Source organism: Palaemon carinicauda, chromosome 19 (assembly GCF_036898095.1).
Source record: "Palaemon carinicauda isolate YSFRI2023 chromosome 19, ASM3689809v2, whole genome shotgun sequence".
In the NCBI taxonomy this organism is placed as follows: Eukaryota; Metazoa; Arthropoda; class Malacostraca; order Decapoda; family Palaemonidae; genus Palaemon; species Palaemon carinicauda.
The window spans coordinates 29,299,096-29,319,797 of NC_090743.1; the positions used below are offsets into that span (position 1 = coordinate 29,299,096).

A 20,702-nucleotide genomic window follows, 5' to 3' on the forward strand; every position below is an offset into this window, starting at 1 on the left:
CTACTAAAATAACAGCTGCTGCCTTGCAGGCTTGCTTTTTAGCAAAAGGCTAGGCTCACCACTAAATGTGGTGAAAGGGTACGCAATAGAGAAAACATTGCCAAAGTATAACTCATTCCTGATGCAGCAACTTAATGTAAGGATAACAGTGAGAAAGAAGAGAGAGATTTTCTCTCAATATCAATCTTTTAGGTGAAGATAGAAAACTAGAATTAAGTTGGAAGAAAGATATTTAAAGAGTTAGCAAGTAAAGCATTAGAAGTAGAGGGAAATTCTAGTATAAATATTAGAAATCAGTTAAACACTGCTATAAATAGGTAATTGGGTACTTGGACACATACTGTTAATTACCGGCAGTTAACAATTCATTTACAAAGTTAGGAATTAAAATTAGGCAAGAAGGCCTTTTTTCTTACTGATTTGAAAATTCTATATTTTTCTCGAGTCTGACTAAATTGACAGTAAGATGGATTTTTTTTTTTCTTTTAACAAGTCATTCTGGTGATCTAAAAGAAATGGTACGTTGGAGTTCGGTTTTGAATAATAATGTAATGATTGAAAGGCATTTTATAGAATTATAGGAGGCTAAACGTTAGAAGGAAAAAATTTATAAATGACGGAAGAGATTCAAGTCGTATTAAAGCATATGGGTGGACTGTCGAGGGGGAAAAGATTGAAAGAAAGGGTTGAAAATGAAAGTTATTAAGGTGGTCCTTCCTGCTGCTTAAATGATTTACCGGTACTGTTGTTAGTTGATTGGAGAGTAGCTGAGTAGGAGGATCATGAAGACTAAATGCGACATGTGACCAGCATTGAAATGGCTTAAACAAAAAAGCAAGCTTTAGATTTTTTAAATTGAAGAGGTAAAAGTTCCTAAGAACATTATTGATTCAAGTTACGTTCAGGAGGGGACAAAGGGAGTGTACACTTGTACTGTAGTGTTCTGACTATGGAATCTTAATGTGATTCTGTTTGTCAATTTAGGGCTGGCAATGAAAAGGAGAAAATGATATGTGTCCATGATAAACACCTCTTAGCGGGCATCAAAGCTTTGTGTCGTGGTTCTGGAGCTCTTCACCGGGCCGACCAAGCCTCCTTAACAGCAGCGATGAAAGCGGCAAAGCTACCTCCTCATATCAAGACAGTGACTCCAGGTACTCCTCCCCCCCAAGGTTTGTTATTATTTTGCAATAAGGAAGTGGAGTCTGTAGTTTCCTTCAACTCTGCATTGTGTATGTATGGTTTTCTTTTTCACGTTGCTCATGTAATTTTATTGCATTTATGCTCATGTGATTTTGCAAAATATGTTTTAACTGCCTAAATAATGATTTCTAACTGTAGCTCTGGTACCTTTTTTGTTACCTTTTTCCATGAGAATATAACACCAAAGGTTGCTTTTTAGATTGTCACGTCTTTTTTTTTTTTTTTTTTTTTTTTTTTTTTAACCTAGATTAGGTTTTTTTTTTTAAACTCATACTTGGATGAATTATTGAAATGATAGAAATAAAATGCACATGTGGTCTGGGCATTGTAAACTATTTATTGTTAGTTATTGGATTGACATTTAGGTAATTATGCTCTGCGAATATAGAAAGAAGCTTTATTTCAAGTTCAATTTTGTAAAATTATTGTAATATGCTAGGTTTTAGTAAAAGTATTATGTTGTCCCAAACTGGTTGAGTAGTTGGCGTTGCCACTGAGTAAGAATTATCTTCCAGTATCAAATATTTAGTACAGTATGAACATTGATGTACAGTAATTAAATTTGATTTTATGAATTTCAAAAAGGTTCAGTTGCATGCTTAATGTTCGGAAATTTATTTTTACTATATATAGGATATACTCATTTTGCTAAACAATGATGAATTTTCAGAATTGTTTTGACGATTGTACTGGTGTTCAATTTAATGTTTAGTTAACTATTGCTCGTTGAAGGGAAAGATCATTGGATTAGAAAAAAATAGTTTGCATTCATGCTGCTTCATCTAGGGGAACTGCTGTTGATCTGGAGATTCTATTAACAGATTTGGGGAAAATATTATTCTAGGAATGTACAGTACAGTACTTGCATGCCTTTTGTAAAATAATTATTCACATTTACACTGGAATGTTTTCTAATGAAAGACTGTTGACCTTGATCTTGATTTGCATGATTTTACGTGAGGTGATACCACACCTGTGGTGACGTATCCCATACTCATTCTCCATTTCACGAATATTTGATATGCAGACTGTGAATGGAATTGACAAAGGATGTCCCACAACTTTCCATACGACTTTTTTAATCAGAATATTACAAAAAAAATTGGTAAGAATAAATATTCTTGCATGTGCATGTAGTTTAAAAAAAAAAAAAAAAAGTTCCCAGTTAGTCCAAAGAGTATATGGGTGGAGAGATTTATAGTTTAAATGAGTTGTGTCTGTTTTTGAAGTACTTTATACATCCGGGTGTTGGGAAAAACAAAACTCTCTCAAATAAAGTCAATTTTACTATTGGGGGACATAGTGGATACGGTTGTGATATCAGCATTATGTTGAATTCAAAGTTTCATGTTCCTCAAGTATATGTCTTGTTATACTTGAGATCATTAATAGTTTGGAACTACCGAGTCACATTCATAGATTTGCACAATGGATGCTCATATTTTTTCTTCAGTAAAATTTGAAAAAATTTTTAGGAAATTGTTTGGAGATATTTTTTTTGGAAATAAAAAAAAGCTGAAGGTAGTTAGTCTGGTAGCAAAAAGAAGGATACAAAAAATATTTAGTAAAATTTGCAGATTATTATAAATAGCTCATTAAGCAGTACCCTTTTTAAAAGTCTTTAGTAGAGAAATGTAATTTAGGGTAAAATTTTTAAAATGACATTTATATACATACATTTTTAACTTTTTCATGGTGCCTTTATGAGCCATATAGAAGTGGACCCACACTTGGTTTGTCCTTCATGTAGGAGTAAATGCTGCTCTGTGGAATCACCATGTGATTACTGTAGGGAGTGGAAGAGAGATCATTCTCGCTTCAAGAAACAATATGAGAAAATGTTCAGAAATGACAAGAAGCGTAAGATCTGTTCTGCAGCGAATGCTATCTCCCTTCCAGGTCCTTTGTGTCAGGAGCCCTCTGAGGCTTCAGTCATGGATGACCGCCGCCGTAGTTTTGTTAAAATTTTTTCACCATGTTAATAGTGTTCAGTATGAGCTCGAACCAGTTCTTATTGCAGCTATGTCTGCTATCCAAACCTGCTCATGGATAGACCACTGATCCAAAGCACGCACACACTTTGCGATGTCACAGAACCTGAAAAATGAACTTGTTCAAGGCACTATCTAGATCTGGTGGTAAAGCCCTAGAGTTCCTTGTATATCAGAACCTTTTCCATTTTGGTAATTGCGTTCTCAAGAAGTGCACCACTGTCTTAGCCAGATGCTCTAGCGGCTGTCCCCTAGAGACGCATTACCCCTAAGGAATTTGAATCTACTCTTCTCCCCCTCCCTTTTCCTATCCTCGGATATTGTGAAGGTGATTGAAAAGGTAGAGCGGTTAGGACAAAGCCCTACGTTGAGTAAAGCAGTATCACCAAGGTTGCCCACTCCACAGAAACAACCCAGGAACTTGCCTTTTAAGCCAGTTCCCCAACAGATGACTTTTCCCTCCAACGGATGCACAACCACCCGGGAGGTAGACCCCTCGACCAACCTTTCATTGGAGAGTACATTCCTCAAATCGAAAAGGATGAGGTTGTAGAAGTTTACACTAGGGAGGGCATGTCCCACACAGTCTACCACCAGTGGGGGATGCCCACAAAGCTCTTGGCAAAGGTAGCAGGACTTAGGGCCCGACCCATGGACTACCTGGTAGAAGTCCTCCGTTCAGGGTATCGGATTCCCAATATAGACTGTCCATCCCCTCTGACCATCTAACAGTACTATTTGAAAGGATCAGTAAAAGACCTACTCTTGTTAGAGGAAGTCTCCAAATTGCTGACTAAAGCAGCAGTGGAGGAAGTCTCAAGATTTCTCTCCAGGCTTCCTCAGCAATCTGCTCCTAGTAGAGAAGCTGACTGGAGGTTGGAGACCTGTTCTCGATTCTGCAGGCCATCAGGAAGAACGACTACCTTCTGACCATAGACCTGAAAGATGCCTCTTTTCAGGTCCCCATCCATCCTGCCTCAAGGAAGTATCTAAAGTTTGCCTTTTGAGGCAAAATTTTCCAGTTCAGGATGCTGTGCTTCAGCCTATCAACAGCCCTAAAGTCTTCACCAAGCTCTTTGTCCTTGACTCAGTCTGGGCCCATGCCATCAGGCTCCTAAGATACTTGGATGACTAGCTTTTCTTATCAGAATTCCAAGCTCTCCTACTGAAACACGGAAACCTACTTCTGGATCTGTGCAAGGAGTTAGGGATCCAACTGAAACTGCAGAAGTCCAGTCTAGTCCCCCAGCAGTCTGTCGGGTATCTAGGCATGGATTTAAACTCTGTGTTCAACCAAAGTCTTTCTTTAGCCTATAGAATCTCAAGGTTCAGAAATTTTTTTAAGGGTGAGTACTTAGACACTAGTGTGAGCTCTTTGTGTAGTTTTCCTACGGTTCGTTTTCCGTCAACCTCTGGAACCTAGTCTCCTATCTAGGTTCACAGCCGTTCTGCTTAGTTGGGTCTAGGTCAGGTAGACACTCCCACCTCCTAAAGTGTAAGTCTCCTTAGAAAGTAGTTCTAGGTAAGTCTCTGTGTTGGAACAAATCACAAATTTTTAGTAATTTGTATTTTTCCTAACATACTTAGCGAGAACTACTTTCGGGTAATGGCCCTCCCTTCCTTCCCCGAGTGCCTTTCTGACCCTTAGTTAATTTTTAACATCCAAGAACTTACTGAGGGTCGAGACCCAAGCTAACACGCGACCTGGCTCGGAACTAGCCTCGGCACGTATCCTACCGCCTGGGATAGTCCTCACAGAAAATGGAAGTAGGGTAAACTACACAAAACTCTGGTCGGTTGAGAGGAGATTCCAGGTACCTCCTAAGAAAGTAGTTCTCGGTAAGTATGTTAGGAAAAATACAAATTACTAAAAATTTGTGATTTTCAATGTACTGTATAAACTATAAAAACTTCAAAAAACAAGAGGAAGAGAAATTAGATAGTGTGCCCGAGTGTACCCTTAAACAAGAACACACTAATCCAGGACAGTGGAAGGTCATGGTACAGAGGATATGGCATTACCCAAGACTAGAGAACAATTGTTTGATTTTGAGTGTCCTCGTAGAAGAGCTGCTTACCATAGCTAAAGAGTGTCTTCTATCCCTACTGATAGAAAAGTAATTTCTTAATTACAGTGCAGTAGTTAACCCCTTGTGCTGAGAAGAATTGTTTGGTCAAGGTCTATATATGTTAGGTCTGGTCACGGACGGGGATTAAGCCGCTAGAGCTTGCGTGGGGACGTATGCTGGTGGCTTAGTTCACCATTCACCTAGGTGAAGCGGAGTCAGTCCATATCTGATAATCGTTTGGATCATTAAATTTCATGTCTTATCTCACCGAAAGAAAAAAATATTTTAAAATGCCTGACGTATGTGCGGTTTTTGGTTGTTCTAGTAGAGGGAAATATCTTTCTATCACTTCTCAAAAGATGAAAAACTTTAAAAGAAATGGGTACACCTCTGTCACAGTGAATTAGAACTTACCTTTTACAGAGGGATGTTTCTTTACCTGAAAATCAACATGATTCAGATGAAGTGAGCAATGAGAGAACTTTTTTCACAGGGTTCATTGCACAACAAAGAACATGAAAAACCCTCTGAAACCAGGGTATGTTACATAACACTAGAAAGGGAACTCTGCCTTTCAGCGATGACACTTGCAGCATTCGATGATATCCAAGAAAAGCATTCTGAAGACATGCCCTCTCAGGAGGCTATGGAAAAATAGGTTATGTTGTAAAAAATATCCTTCAGTAACAGTTGTTAAAAACAGTACTTGATTCAGATGAAAGAGCTTAAATAGAAGAGATTTCTAAATCCCAAGAAGCCTTTGTTTATCCTAGTTATGAATACCTTAATAAACAATTAGAAAAGATGGAGAGGTTATTTGAGTGCCACCATGGAGAGTTGGTATTAAAGACTAGTAATGGAGCCATTAAGAAATTGTCGAAGGATTTTAAAAGATATGTTGATTTACCAGATGAGGTAAAAGGTTATTATGTCTGCTGAGGACTGATTTTTTAGAACAGCTTCTAAACAGAATGGTTAAAGATATCAAAGGTTTTAAGGTAATGTGAATAAGATATAAGTGAACTTTGTATTATTAGATGTCAGTGTCCTTATATTGGATATCTATTATCACATAAATACCTTATATTCAAAGTTTTGAATATAATTTTTTAATTTACTTTTAAATGAATATCTGGTCTTATTAATTCACAAGCTGTAATGTTTAACTATTGATGATTAATTATTGTCAGCAATTTTGACTAAATTTTTAGTCGGACATTTCTTTACTTTTAATTGAACTAGAAACACACAGTTCTAAGCCATCATTCTAAAAAACAATGAATAAAGAAATTTCTCTCTCTCTCTCTCTCTCTCTCTCTCTCTCTCTCTCTCTCTCTCTCTCTCTCTCTCTCTCTGTGTGTGTGTGTGTTTTGAAGAACTTTTATTCCTTCACTCCTACTTGTGAAGGCATTAAATGCCGATACGGATGAAAAAAGGATTTCCCATAGAGGATTGGAAAGACGGGCTGCGTATGGAACTTAGAATTTCGTAGGATCCTCCGATTACCTTTTGGTCTTTCAGAGACATGCTAATGAGTTTTTACTAGATCAGGTTAAAGGAACATCATCTACAAAAGCCAAAAAACCAAATCTGTATGAAATAATTTCATTTAAATACGTAGGAGAGGAAAATAGAGAGTCGAGGTATTTCATTTCCATATAGGTTAATGGCGACACGTACCCAAGATGCCTCCAGATGATGTCAACTCTTGACCACGGGTCGGTGCTTGACCAGACCTTACATATACTGTATATGCCTTGTGTTTGGTAACCTCAAGTGTTGTCAGGTGTATGAGGACAGGATAATGTGGAAAGAATAGGCCAGGCTATTTGGTGTATGTGCAGGTAAAGAAAATTAATAGTTACGAGAGAGAGGGATCCAATGTAGTACTGTCTGGCCAGTCATAGGACCCAATAACTGTAGTGGTGGTATCAAAGGGTGGCTGGTGCCCTGGCCAACCTACCTACAGGAGGGTCCCGAATTATGCGAGAATTTGGTCGACCAATGACACCGCATAAATGGAAATTCGCATATTTCGAAACACACAACTAACAGAAATAATTCCATTAGGGCCATGGCAACCAGCAACTTGCCTTTTCAAACGTGTTTACTACCCATTTCCAATACTTTCTATTCACTCTATTGTATATTTTTATACTTTCTATTCACTCTATTGTATATTTTTATGATATTAAATTGTTCCTGTAAATAAATCAAACATTCAATATACTTGAAAGTTCTAATAACTTGAAAAGGGTTAAAATTACAACCAGGATGGTTGTAAATACAGTATATTTCCCGTTATAGCATGACCTAAAATACAGACAAATTTTGATAGTTTGTCATGTCCATTGTATAAAACAATTGGTGAATAGCAAAACCATTGCTGTTATTTTGTTATTACCAATGTTGTTCTACCTAATTTTTCTTAGAACTTATAAATAAATGAAATTAATGCCATTTATATAATGTTTTTCTTAAAGACGCCGCCTGAAACGGAAACCTTCCAATTGTTTACTTTACGTTCCAACTTCGATCATAATAAACAAACGAATGCATTAAACACGCTAAACAAATTGATAACTAATGATATTAAAAGCTTTTAGTAAATATCATGTTATTAAAAATATTTTACTTACCGTATCCATATAAATTCCTACCTACGTACCAAAGTAGGACTTTTTTTTTTTTTTTTCGCGTTTAATCAACAATAACAAACTGGTGCCAATGACAGAATGATAATTTACAATAATTCTAAACTGTTACGAAAATTAATTGTCCATTTCGTATCCAAAATACTTTTCCTAACTTCAGTTATATGTCAACTTGTACCCACCTCAATTATGGAACCGTCAGAAAAAAAGTAAAAGAAGAAGAAAGTACTAGGCTAGTTTTAAAGTCATCGAGTAATTAAGTTACCGCTATAACGCTCGACGTGACAGAGATGGTGCGAGTTTGGAGAAAGTAAGGAGAATTGAATCATGATTGATTTTTTATATAATTAATACTTTGTGAAGCCACAAAGATTTCATTTGTGAGAGAGAGAGAGAGAGACTGTATAGATGATTTGAATAAGTTAAGAAATGGTATAAACAATACTTTGTTACTGTATTCGTACGTGCATATTATTGAGAGCAGCAGCTAGACATCAGCTGATCTGATCACAGCCAAAAGTTAAACAAAGAAGTCAGCAATCCTCGATTTTTAAAACACCCAAAATTTAAAAACAAATGCACATGTTAAGAGTAACAATTTTCTAGAATAAAACGAAGTTTCCTAAAAAACTGTGGTTCGCTGACGAAATCGGATAACGTATTTTAAGCTAGGATTGAAATGGATGTATACACGGTATAATTTTTTCGTTTCGTATTTAATTGACACTTTAAGAAAATCTATTTTGGTTTCTTCATCTATTTGTCAGTAATTGTATGAGAGAGAGAGAGAGAGAGAGAGATTTTTATTATACCGTGTACTCTACAAAACCAATCTTTGCAAATCAAATGTATACTGTTTAAAATATGACAGAATATTGCTGACTCGTTACCGAAGTTTAGGCTATTCACTGCCGATAAACGAACCCAGTCTACTAGTGAAAACCTTGAACGCCCGAAGGGAAAAATTAGGCTTTTATGTATGCTGTATTAACAAAAATAATGCTTTAATATACCATCATTAACACTATTATTACAATTATCGTAAGGTTGGAGAAAGATAAAGATTGCCGAGAACGTAACCACAATTCTGTTTACATTTTGTCAGCTGGACTCGCACAGTTAACAGTTGATTTCATTGTTGATGTGGAATTTTATCCTTAAATAGGCTATTCATTAGGAAATTGTTAAAATGTAATGTTAATATTGTTTTGTAACTTTTATTATAAATCACCGTATTTAGGGCTACCAATATTTTTAGAAAGACAATAGATTTGATACATTTTGTAGTGCTTGACTCGCAGACTTTGAACAGCTTCGCAGATAAAGAAAATTTATTTTTTAAAAATAGCGATTGCAGAAAAGGGGAATCGTATAATTCGAACGCGCATAATTCGGGACCGTACTGTACCTACCTATGGGGTGGGTATGGGGAAAAAGTAGCATCACACATTATCACCTATTGTTTAATATACTGTAATTAATATAGAATATTCATTAACCTATGTTATTACTAAAAGCAATCCTTTGGTATTTGTCATTTTATTAAAACATTTTGCAAAATTAACTATGCTATACATGAAACATTTTATTTGGTAGAATATACCATAATCTAGCATAGATATGATAATTTTGCCATATTTTTCCAGGGGAAAAGGAATCTCCCATATCCAAAGAAATGAGGCGAGGGCGAAGCGATCCAAGTGCCATTATTTTAGAACAACTAGTCTCTCCGTTGCATGATATTGGTGGATCGAGGTCAAGGCCACCTCATGCTCCCACACCACCTGCTCATGCTGATAAAGACAACGATGGACCCCTCACTGGAGTGTCTGATTCTGGCCTAGATATGAGAGTGAGTTGGTTTGTTTTGGGAAATTTAAAGAAAACTACTATACAGTACTATCTTTTGAATCCTTGATGAATGGTCCATTTATATAGTGAAATTAATAAGAAATACATTAATAGTAGTTTTTATTCTGAATTGCTTTAATTAGAACATGCAAGGAATACACCTCAAGAGCTGCTTTCTGGTTTAGTGCAGAGTTGGTTTTTGATAGAGAGCATATTTTTTTTTTTTTTTTACCTTTTAATATTTTTCCAATTATATGTAAAGATTAAAAGTTGTTGACTAATAAGGTAAATGTTCACACACTAGTATTGATCTGTTGAAGTAGTATACCCTATACCCTTGACTTGAAAGTATTATTCTTGTAATGTCCAACTGTTATTGAAAAAGGCAATTTGTTGCTGAAAATTCTTTTTCATAAGAGGCTATTGAAATTATCTTTATTTACTCTTCATTGAAAATTTTATATAATGAGATTTTTGTTTCATGACCAACAATAATTCACTAATCACTCATGTTTTGATTTTCCCCCCTCAGAATCTTTTTGCAAGCCGTTGTGTATCTGCCTTACAAAGCCTTGGAGGAGGAGAACAACTCATTGATGTGTGTTTAAAGCTCCCTACCATAGTCAAATATACTCAGAGATACAAAGAATTGTTGGAAGGTAAAGGCCATGGATTCCCAACCAATGTTTCAGAAGCACTTGTTGTCAAAGCTGGGTAAGTACTTTGAGAGTTTTGCCTATAATGGATGTTGAGTAACGAGAGAACAATTTGCTCGTAACTCTATATAACTGGTATTATGTGAATTCTCTCTATAATTAGTTTCAATAATTTTAAGTGATAGTTTTGAATTTCCATTATTTCCTCTGATACAGTATAAATTGTTCTTAGAGCTTCTCTATGCTTTTCAAAAGTACTTGTAAGAATTATATTTTCACTGCTGTTTTTATTACCAGGTTAACAACTGTTGTCATGGAATTGAGCACAGTGTGGCGTATCATGTCACTACCTCTACTGGAACCTCTTAATAGTACACGTCTCCAAAAGCTGTCAACGATTGCAATGGCAGCTTTACTAGCATCCTTAACAGTTGCTGTTGCAACTGCTATTATTGCAGTTGCTTCACAAACCTCATCATCATCAAAGGTTGGGCGCTCTCTCTCTCTCACTTTTTTATATCAAGTGGGTTTGTATATGTAAATTATGATTTTGGATCATACAAGCATTGTTTTTCATGGTTTTCCGATTTCTTCCTCAGCCTCAAAACTTTCCTCTACTTTTTCAGACACCGCCTCCACCTCGTGAAGATGACTTAGACACAGCTGCTCCTGCTATTGCTGAAAAAGCATTGGATTTGTTCAATGTTATCCTAAATGCAGTTCGTTCCTCAACAAGAGCAGGTGGCCATGTAAGTAGTATCTTATTCTTTCATTTGTACAAATTCAATATTTATCTCTGAAAATCTACTATTTTTTAGAGTAGAATTATATTAGAGTTTTAGGCAAATGCCCTGTATGTCCTTGGTTGTTTTGCTGTCCGTATATATTGTTTATTATTTTATTATTAATGTTATTATTATTATTACTTGCTAAGCTACAACCCTAGTTGGAAAAGCAGGATGCTACAAACCCAGGGGCTCCAACAGGGAAAATAGCCCAGTGAGGAAAGGAAACACAGAAAAATTAAATATTTTAAGGACAGTAGCAACATTAAAATAAATACTTCCTACATAGGCTATAAAAACTTAGACAAAACAAGAGGAAGAGAAACAAGATAGAATAGTGTGCCCGAGTGTACCCTAAAGCAAGAGAAGAATAAGTACCAGAAAAATATAAAATTAGAATTAGCATATTTCTTATTACTTGATGTAGGCATACAATTTCCCTTTAGCCCCTTTCAAACCATTGCAGTTAATAAAATCCACACAAAAAGCCTTCATCTGTCTCACTAAAAACATAAGCAGTTTTGCTCTGCATCTGTGTCTTCAATGTTTTGTCAGATTTTTTCAATCATGCTTGTATGGAGATGGCAACACTGAATTTGAAAAGAAAATCCTCCAATTATTTTCATAGATAGGTAATTGTTTATAGAGTCCCTACTACTTGTCTTCAATATCATACCCTTAAACCCCCTCTTGCGGACTATATAATAAGGTTAAAAGCACAACAATATTGTAGCAGTGTATAATTTTTAAAACCTACTGCAGTATTCCTTCAAAACTTGTGTACGTATACCTGAGATTGTACTTATTTCCACTAAAGATTGCTCAAGTGTTCAGAATACTTTATCAGGGAAGTTTTAGTGTAGGGTATGTGTTTATCAAAGAAATTATTTAGTGATTTGGTGAAGCATTTTGAAATTTTCAAGAAAGAGCCCCTTTCACTGTCTATCCAGATACTTAATTTGTAATTTCTTGAAAACTGGTTTATATGGCCTCTGCTTTGGAAGAAATTTGTGTTGTCAAAATAGAGAATTTTTTACTAAACAAGATAGCATGGAAGAGAGATTACTGATTAAGCTTGGTAATAAAGTATCTTATTTGATGTATACTTGGGTGCAGTTTTAGAAGTTGCTTATGGTTTAGTTTGTTGTAGTGTTTGCAGAGATATTCTAATTTGTGTTATGTCTTCTTGCAGCATGTTCAAAATCTTCAATTGATGGGTTCCTGGCTAATAATGACAGGGCTTCACCAGCTCATGCTTATAGTTTCATCCACTGTAGCAACTCAAGACAAGAAAGATGACAAGGGAAGAAGCCCAAGTAAGAAAGACTCTGCTTCAGCAAGGATCAACTTGACTAAAGTGTAAGTGTTATTGCTTGTTTAGTCATTATAATTGTTCATCTGTTTTTTTTTTTTTTTTTTTTTTTTCTCCAAAAGTTGATATTAAAACTTATGTTTTTTTTATCTAGTCAACAGGGTTTTGGTGTAGTATGTGTAGCTCTGGCATCGCAAGGAGTAACCCTAATGACAGGACTTCTTGAGGATGTGAAAGTTGAAGGCTGGACACCTCCACGCCCACCAGAACCTGCTCGCCTAGATCCTTTAGAAACTTATACTGCTACTGAACGTTTGGCACGGTTGTTTTCTGCTGTGCCTCTCAATCAGTTGTTATTCTATCTTGCAACTATATCATACAAGAAGGTAAGGATTTTGTAATTGTGTATTTGTTCCAACACGGAGTACTTACCTCAAACTACTTTCTTAGGAGTATCTGGGATCTCCTCCCAACCGACCAGAATTATGTGTAGTTTACCCTACATCCGTTTTCTATGCGGGGGAACCTCTGGCGGAGTGATACGCGCCATGAGGCGACCCCGGGGCAGAGAGCGTGCTCGCTCAGGTCTCGACCTACAATAAGTTTTCTTGTCGCGTCGTGATACATCTCGCCGCGCTCTCCTTACCCAGTGCGACCCTTTGTGTCCCACACGGTCCCCACGTGGTCATCTTGTGTTCATACCTTACCTTATCCTACCCTTTCCCTCTGTGTTCCTGTGTCTTGTGTTGCTTTACTGGTTCGTTATGGAGCGTCCCCGTCGTTGCCCCAGCCCTATGGCCGGTAAATCTTGTGGGGCCTTTCTGTCCAAGCCGTAAGTCGACCCCCACTCCTTGTGTTCGTCGTGTAGGGGCAGTGTGTGTTCTGTGTTCGTCGTGTAGGGGCAGTGTGTGTTCTGTGTTCGTCGTGTAGGGGCAGTGTGTTTTCCCCTGCGGCCACATGTCAGGAGTGTGAATCCTGGAATGAAGTCAGTGGGTGCGCTACGGCACCAAAAAGAAGAAGGCTACCAAGAGGTTGCCAAAGAAGTCAAACATTGCTTCGCCTCTTGCTTCGCCCGATGCCTCTTCGGAGAGAGCTGCTCTGCCGCCTTCCCCTACCCAGAGTAGGGGATGAGGTAAGTCTGTTGCGGGGAAGCGGCCCATTGCTCTTCCCCAGGAGTCCGTGATGTCTGTTGGTGGGGATGTTATGTCGGTTCAGGCAAGTGGGGTGCCTGAGGGAGGGACGGGAGTGTGTTCAGGAGACGAGGGCCTGGTGCCAGCAGGTCCCGTCTCTACCGACGATCCTATGTGGGGGAAGGCAGCCACAACCACTTCCTCTGCTTCTTGGATCTGCGTTTCAGGTACGTCAGCGGCCGGGGGAGATGCCGAGATGGAGGATTCACGGAGTTCGGACCCCCTTGCGTGGGTACCGCCGAGGACACCCTTCAGGTCGCCCATGAGACTGGAGGAGGAGTTCGACACCTGGTTTACCCGTAAGAAAGTGCCTCGCTCTCCCCCGGCACCCTCAGCAACGCTCCCGCCCGGCTTTCTCCAGCCTTCTTCATCAGCGGACCGGCATGAAGAACCACCAGCAACATGGGACGACTCTGACTGATCAGCACGGTCGTACCAGTCTTCGGTCTCCTCTTTTGGGTCGTACTCTTTCTCCTCGGAAGATGAAGGTCCGAGGGACTCGAAGAGGAGACGAGACAGATCCCGCAGGAGGAGGTCCCGTTCCCGATCTCGCCACGCCAGGAGGCGTTCCAGATCCCCAAGGAGGAAACACAGGAGGAGCCTCTCGTCAAAAGAAGAATGGGTGCGTGTCACCATCCCATGCATTCACCTCCTAGGAGCTTCAGCAGCCCCGAGTACCTCTGGCTGGCTCCCGAGAGCTCTTTCTCCATCCTCGAGGTACGGCCCTCCAGCAGGCCCGAACATCGGCGGAAGTCCTCGCATCAGGTCTCGGTTGACATGCATAAGCCCGCGAAGGTTCCAACTTCATCCGCACAGCGGAGAGAGTCGCCCCTTCGGACTGGCAGCCTTGTCCTGGCCCACGGCCCTTCAAGCGAACGCCCTGGCCGTAAGAGTCATCCAGCTAGCACGGGTAAGCCCACAGCCACGTGGATCCCCACAGGAGGGGGTTGGCCCATGACGGATACCCTCGTCCCAGTGGGGCTGCCCGCTCAGCGAGTCGAGCCGCCGAGAGCTCACCACGAGAGAAAGATGCCTCCACCTCAAGCGGAGCCCTCCGCCTTAGACGTTCCTACTCAGGCGGAGGACCACTCAGCCGAGGGGCTCGTCGATAACGGAGAATGTTCGACGGACGAGGTCTCCACCTATAGGAAGGTCCTGGCCCTCATCAGGCGCCATCATAGGTTGGATGAGCCGAAGCCCTCGACGGACGAAGCCTGGCTCTTCGGGCTTAGGAGGATGGTGGATAACTCTGTGCAACAGAGGCCTTCGCTGGCTCTTCCCCTGGCGAGGGACGTTGGGCTGAGTATGAACCACATAGATAGGTTCATAGCCAGCCAGGCGGGTGCTCCCAGGAATCGGAGCGCCTCCAAACTCCTCCAGGGGCTTAAGACACTGAAGCATTTTTATCTCTCGGAGGGGCGCCGAGGAGGTCCCTGTATGGTTGAGCCAGCAATTGCCATCCTTAATCAGGGAGCCGCTGAAGACAGGGCTTCCTCCGATCCAGTATGTTTTTCTCCGACGGAAACCTCCATGATGGAGGACATGGCCCTGGATTTGGTTTACGTCTCATCATGGTTAGACTGGTGGGCCTGCACGTTGATAGGTTTTCAGGCCTCCCACGACTTCTCTGTCCCCGAGAACCAGACCTTGCCGAGGGAAATAATTAGCTCAGGAGGGAAGGCTCTCAAGTTCCTATCGTACCAGTCCCTCTCGCAGGCAGCCAACTGGGTCCTGCGGAAGAGGGACACAGACCTGAGTAAGTTGGTCAGGAGACTACCAGACAGAGAAGCGAGAGCCTTAAGGAACTTACCCCTGTGGGGCGACTCGGTGTTTTCCCTGAAGGCGGTGGAAGAGACTAAGGAGAGGGTCAGGAAACTGAAGGATGTGGGAGAACCCAGACCCCCTCCAGCAAGACGGCCTGCCCATAGGAGACCTTAGGAGACCCTATTCGGATGTGTCTCACCCTCCCCGCGCCTTGCCGATCCTTCCCAGAAGGGACGCCCCGTCGATGTCGTGGCACCAGCCCTCGCAGCCCTCCCGTAGGGGTACTTCGGCCCCTCAGGCGAGCTTCAGACCATCCTACACTAACTCCAGGAGAGGACGTTCCAGCCGCGCTTCTCGAAGGAGATAGGATGGGAGGCCCCCTACTCCTGCCGAAGCCTCAGGTAGGGGGATGCCTCAAACACTCTGGGCAAGCATGATGGGACCACGGAGCATATCCTTGGACCGTAACAGTGCTGAAGGAAGGATACAGATTGCCCTTACTAGCGGAGCCGCCGCCTCTGATCCCGGACGAGCAGGCAGAGTCGTTGGCGCCCAAGGACCCCTTGAAAAAGACACCGTTGCAGGAGGAAGTTTCGGCCATGCTCGCTAAAGGGCAGTAGAAGCAGTCAAGAATCCAGGACCGGGGTTCTACAGCAGGCTCTTCCTGGTGGAGAAAGCGACAGTGGGCTGGAGACCGGTCATAGACCGCTCAGCCCTCAAGTTCGTGTGCAAGACCGACTTCAAGATGGACACCCCGAAGTCGGTCTTAGCGGCCTTGAGGGAAGAGGACTTCATGATGTCCATAGACCTCAAGGATGCCCCCACCAGGATGACCTACCTAGGGATGGTTCTAGACTCCCGGTTGGCGAGAGCCTTCCCCTCTGCGGAGAGACTGGACAACCTAGAGCAGACACTCCGGCCCTTCCTGTTGGGCCAGCCCAGGAGAGCCAAGGACTGGCAAAGGTTGATAGACCATCTCGTATCGTTGGAAAAGTTAGTCCCCCAGGGGAGGCTCAAACTCAGGGGCGTGCAGTGGAACCTGAAGGAGCTCTGGAACCAGGGGGACTCCCCGCACAAGATAGTCCCGGTGTCCCCGGAGACGAAGGAGGTCCTTAAGTGGTGGCACGTCAGAGCAAACACCCTCAAGGGAATGCCCTTCACAGTCGACCCTCCGGAGATGCTGCTGTTCACGGATGCATCCAAGGAGGGTTGGGGAGCCCTTCTTCTCGACGAGGCAGCAAAAGGAAAATGGGACTCCGAGGAGAGGAGCCGGCACATAAAAGTGTTAGAACTGATGGCCGTGCAAAGGGCATGCCGAGAGTTTGTCCATCTACTCCGGGGAAACACTGTGGCTCTGATGTGCGACAACGCCACGGTGGTGGCCTACGTGAAAAAGCAAGGAGGACTTAAGTCGAGGGAACTGTGCAGTCTCACGACGCAATTCCTGGAATGGGCAGAGGAGGAGCAGATCAAGATCACAGCCAATTTCATTCCGGGAAAGAGGAACGTCTTAGCCGACGGCCTCATAAGGATGGGTCAAGTTGTAGGGTCGGAATGGTCCCTACACCCAGGAGTGGCCAAGACCATCATCCTGAAGTGGGACTCTCCGGTAATAGACCTCTTCGCCACGAGGCTAAACGCACAGCTCCCCGTGTTTTGTTCTCCTGTGCCAGATCCAATAGCAGCGTTCGAGGACGGCTTTCAACATTCTTGGGACAATCTCGACGTATATGCCTTCCCCCCCTTCGGAATGCTCAGGCAGGTCCTCAACAGGGTGAGGCGGGCGGACAACCTTTGGATGACTTTGGTAGCGACCTGGTGGCCGGAGAGAGAAAGGTTCGCAGACCTAAAGGAACTGGCGCGCCTTCTGCCTTGGCCTCTTCCGGACAGTCCAGACCTTCTCCGGCAGCCTCACTTCCAAAGGTTTCACGAAAACCCTCGGTCCCTCCGCCTTCATGCGTGGAGGTTAACGAGTGTCTCCTGAGGAAGGAAGGATATTCGTCGAAGACCGCAGAGAGGATGTCAGGTTACCTAAGACGTTCGTCGGTCGCGGTATACCAAGCGAAGTGGGCTACCTTTACAAAATGGTGCTCCTCGAAGAACATCAGGCCATTAGGGGCCTCCATTCTCGAGATAGCAGACTTCCTGGTCTATCTTAGGGACGAAGTGGGCATGTCCATTCCAGCCATCAAAGGAGTCCGAGCGGCGTTGGGCCAAGTCTTCCTCCTAAAGGGCATCGACCTAGGTGCTTCGAGGCATATCTTGATGCTCATCAAGAGCTTTGAACAGTCATGTCCCCCCCCAGGCCACTAGTGTGCCCCAGTGGGATGTGGGTAGAGTGCTGAAGATGCTATTGGAACCTCCCTTCGAGCCTCTTAAGGATATCCTAGACAAGGAGCTCACCCTCAAGACGGTCTTCCTGTTAGCCCTTGGTTCGGCGAAAAGAGTAAGTGAGATTCATGGGCTTTCTTACGAGGTCTCTCACTCGAAGGGGTGGCGAGAAGCTACCTTCAGGTTCTTACCCACTTCGTGGCCAAAACCCAGAACCCAGCTGTTTGGGACCCTAGGTTTGAGGGGTTCTCAGTGCCAGCAATCCCACGGACGGACAACCCGAGGGACTTGCTACTGTGCCCAGTCAGGGCAGTACGGAAGTACCTAGAGAGGACGGCCAGACTTCGCCCCGAGACCAAGAGTAAGTTCGTCTCCTCAGGACTGGTGAAGAAGCCGGTATCCAAGAATACGGTCTCCTCCTGGCTGCGACAGGTAATCATGAGAGCCTACGACAGTTCGGGAGTCTCCCTTCCGGGAAAGCCTAGATCCCATGACATTAGAGGCTTGAGTACTTCATTGGCCTTAGAGAGGAACATGGCATTGGGCCAGATCCTGAGGGCAGGTACATGGTCAAGACAATCCACCTTTACGGCTCACTACCTAAAGGAATGTTCTAGAAAATCCTTGGATGGGTTCTCTCTTGGTCTCGTCATTTCTGCGCTCCAGAAGATTTAAGGTGTAGCCCCGGGGAAGCCATGGGCGGTAAATCCAAGAGACACAGGTTCCTTCCTTACCCTTTTTCCCCCCGATCACCTTCCCCTTCATGACCCTTGATTCCTTCACCTTCCATGGGATACACTGTCAGTGATAGAATACGTCTCCAAGGATTTTTACAGAGGTGAGTTACTTGGACACTGAGATAGGTTTTTTTTGCGTAGTTTCCCTATTTCTCGTTTTTCTATATTTGAGGTCAGCAGAACCTAGCCTCCTATCTAGGTTCCTCTTTTCTCTTCGTCGACGGTCTCTAGGTCCGGAAGGCCACTCCCACCTCCTAAAGTATAAGTCTCCTAATAAAGTAGTTCGAGGTAAGTACTCTGTGTTGGAACAAATCACAAATTTTAAGTAATTTGTATTTTTCCTAACAGTACTTACCTCGAACTACTTTCGGGTTATAGCCCGCCCATCCTGCCCCGAGTGCCTTACAGGACTTCATAGAAACCTATCTAGCTAAAACTTACATGGCGCGTATCACTCCGCCAGAGGTTCCCCCCGCATAGAAAACGGAGGTAGGGTAAACTTCACAAAATTCTGGTCGGTTGGGAGGAGATCCCAGATACTCTTAAGAAAGTAGTTCAAGGTAAGTACTGATAGGAAAAATACAAATTACTTAAAATTTGTGATTTTTTGTTATAAAAGAATGCTGTCGTATTGACAAATTTGCTAGTTTGAATATACTGTAATATAAGTTGACCTTGTCACCCTCAGGCTTGCAGTTTAAAAAGAACTCACAGAGCAATGGGAGAAGGAGATAACTTCAGCATATCAGACTCCACTACATATTATGAAGATGATTTTTCAGAAGGTAGTCTTGGAGAAGAAGGCAAGTTACTTAATTATTTTAGCCACTGGTTCTTTATAACTGAGATTTCTTTCTAGTTATACTGTACCATGTTAGATTTCTCCTTTTGACCTTGGTAGTTCTAATGTATAGCAGGGTTGGTAACTTGAGTCAACTTTCTCCATGTGTTTCTATTCCTTGTATCTCTCTCTCTCTCTCTCTCTCTCCCCCCCCCCCCCCATCTTACTCCCTCCATACCCCTTCACCACATCCATACTTTTGAGAAACATATTAGGTCTGTGTCTTCTTCAATTGCACAAAAAATTGGCATATTGAGAAAGTTTTTATAAGATTTTCGGTGATCAAGCTTATTCTGAAGAAGTGTTTTAATTTTTTCATTCTACCTTGTTTTGAGTATTGTTCTCCTGTCTGGTCTTCAGCTGCTTATTCTCATCTTAATTTGTTGGACAGGAACTTGATCATCATCATCTCCTACGCCTATTGATGCAAAGGGCCTCTGTTAGATTTCGCTAGTCGTCTCTATCTTGAGATTTTATTTCAATACTTCTCCATTCATCATCTCCTACTTCGCGCTTCATAGTTCTCAGCTATGTAGGTCTGGGTCTTCCAACTCTTTTAGTGCCTTGTGGAGCCCAGCTGAACGTTTGGTGAACTAATCTCTCGTGGGCAGTGTAAAGAGCATGCCCAAACCCATCTTCATCTACCCCTCATCATGACCTCATCCACATATGGCACTCGAGTAATCTCGCATAGTTTCATTTCTAATCCTGTCCTGACAGGAACTTACGGTCTATTAAATTTTTTATTCCTGATATAGATATTAGTCTTTGGCATCGTCATTCAGTTAGTTCATTATGGATGTTGCATAAGATCTTTTATAATTCTGACCATCCTTTACATTCAGATCTTCCTGGACAATTCCATCCTGTTCGTAATAATAGGCATGCAGTTAATTCTAATAGTCAGGCCTTCTCCATCATGAAGCTCAATACTACACAGTATTCTAGAAGTTTTATTCCAGCTTTGTGGAATGATCTTCCTAATTGGGTAGTTAAATCAGTAGAATTTCCAAAAGTTGAAACTTGCAGCAAATGTTTTCATCTTGAACAGGCTTACCATAAGTCTTTTTACAGTTTATATATGACATCTGTTTTGATGATGTTACTGTTTTTAAAATATTTTGTTAATTTTTTCTCATCCTTTATTTATTTCCTTATTGCCTTTCCTCGCAAGGCTATTTTTCTCTGTTGGAACCCTTGTGCTTATAGCATCTTGCTTTTCCAACAAGGGTTGTAGCTTTGCTAGTAATAATAATAATAATAATAATCTGATCTGATGAAGCCCCACATTCCTCCCCATCACTGGCTTGTTTTTAGC

General features: G+C 41.9%; 1 protein-coding gene across 7 annotated transcripts in view; it reads left to right on the plus strand.

Moving 5' to 3' along the window:
* The window catches only part of poe (E3 ubiquitin-protein ligase-like protein poe), an 87,266-nt gene that overhangs the window by 17,817 nt on the left and 48,747 nt on the right, over nt 1-20,702 (plus strand). For 6 of the 7 annotated variants that reach the window (XM_068393390.1, XM_068393395.1, XM_068393392.1 and 3 more), the window contains 8 exons: nt 985-1,172; nt 9,564-9,769; nt 10,301-10,482; nt 10,722-10,911; nt 11,051-11,173; nt 12,402-12,568; nt 12,676-12,907; nt 19,232-19,346. In XM_068393390.1, the coding sequence (XP_068249491.1) occupies nt 985-1,172; nt 9,564-9,769; nt 10,301-10,482; nt 10,722-10,911; nt 11,051-11,173; nt 12,402-12,568; nt 12,676-12,907; nt 19,232-19,346 (1,403 nt within the window). The remainder of the gene's footprint in view (nt 1-984; nt 1,173-9,563; nt 9,770-10,300; nt 10,483-10,721; nt 10,912-11,050; nt 11,174-12,401; nt 12,569-12,675; nt 12,908-19,231; nt 19,347-20,702) is intronic. The other variant, XM_068393393.1, reaches the window with a different exon arrangement.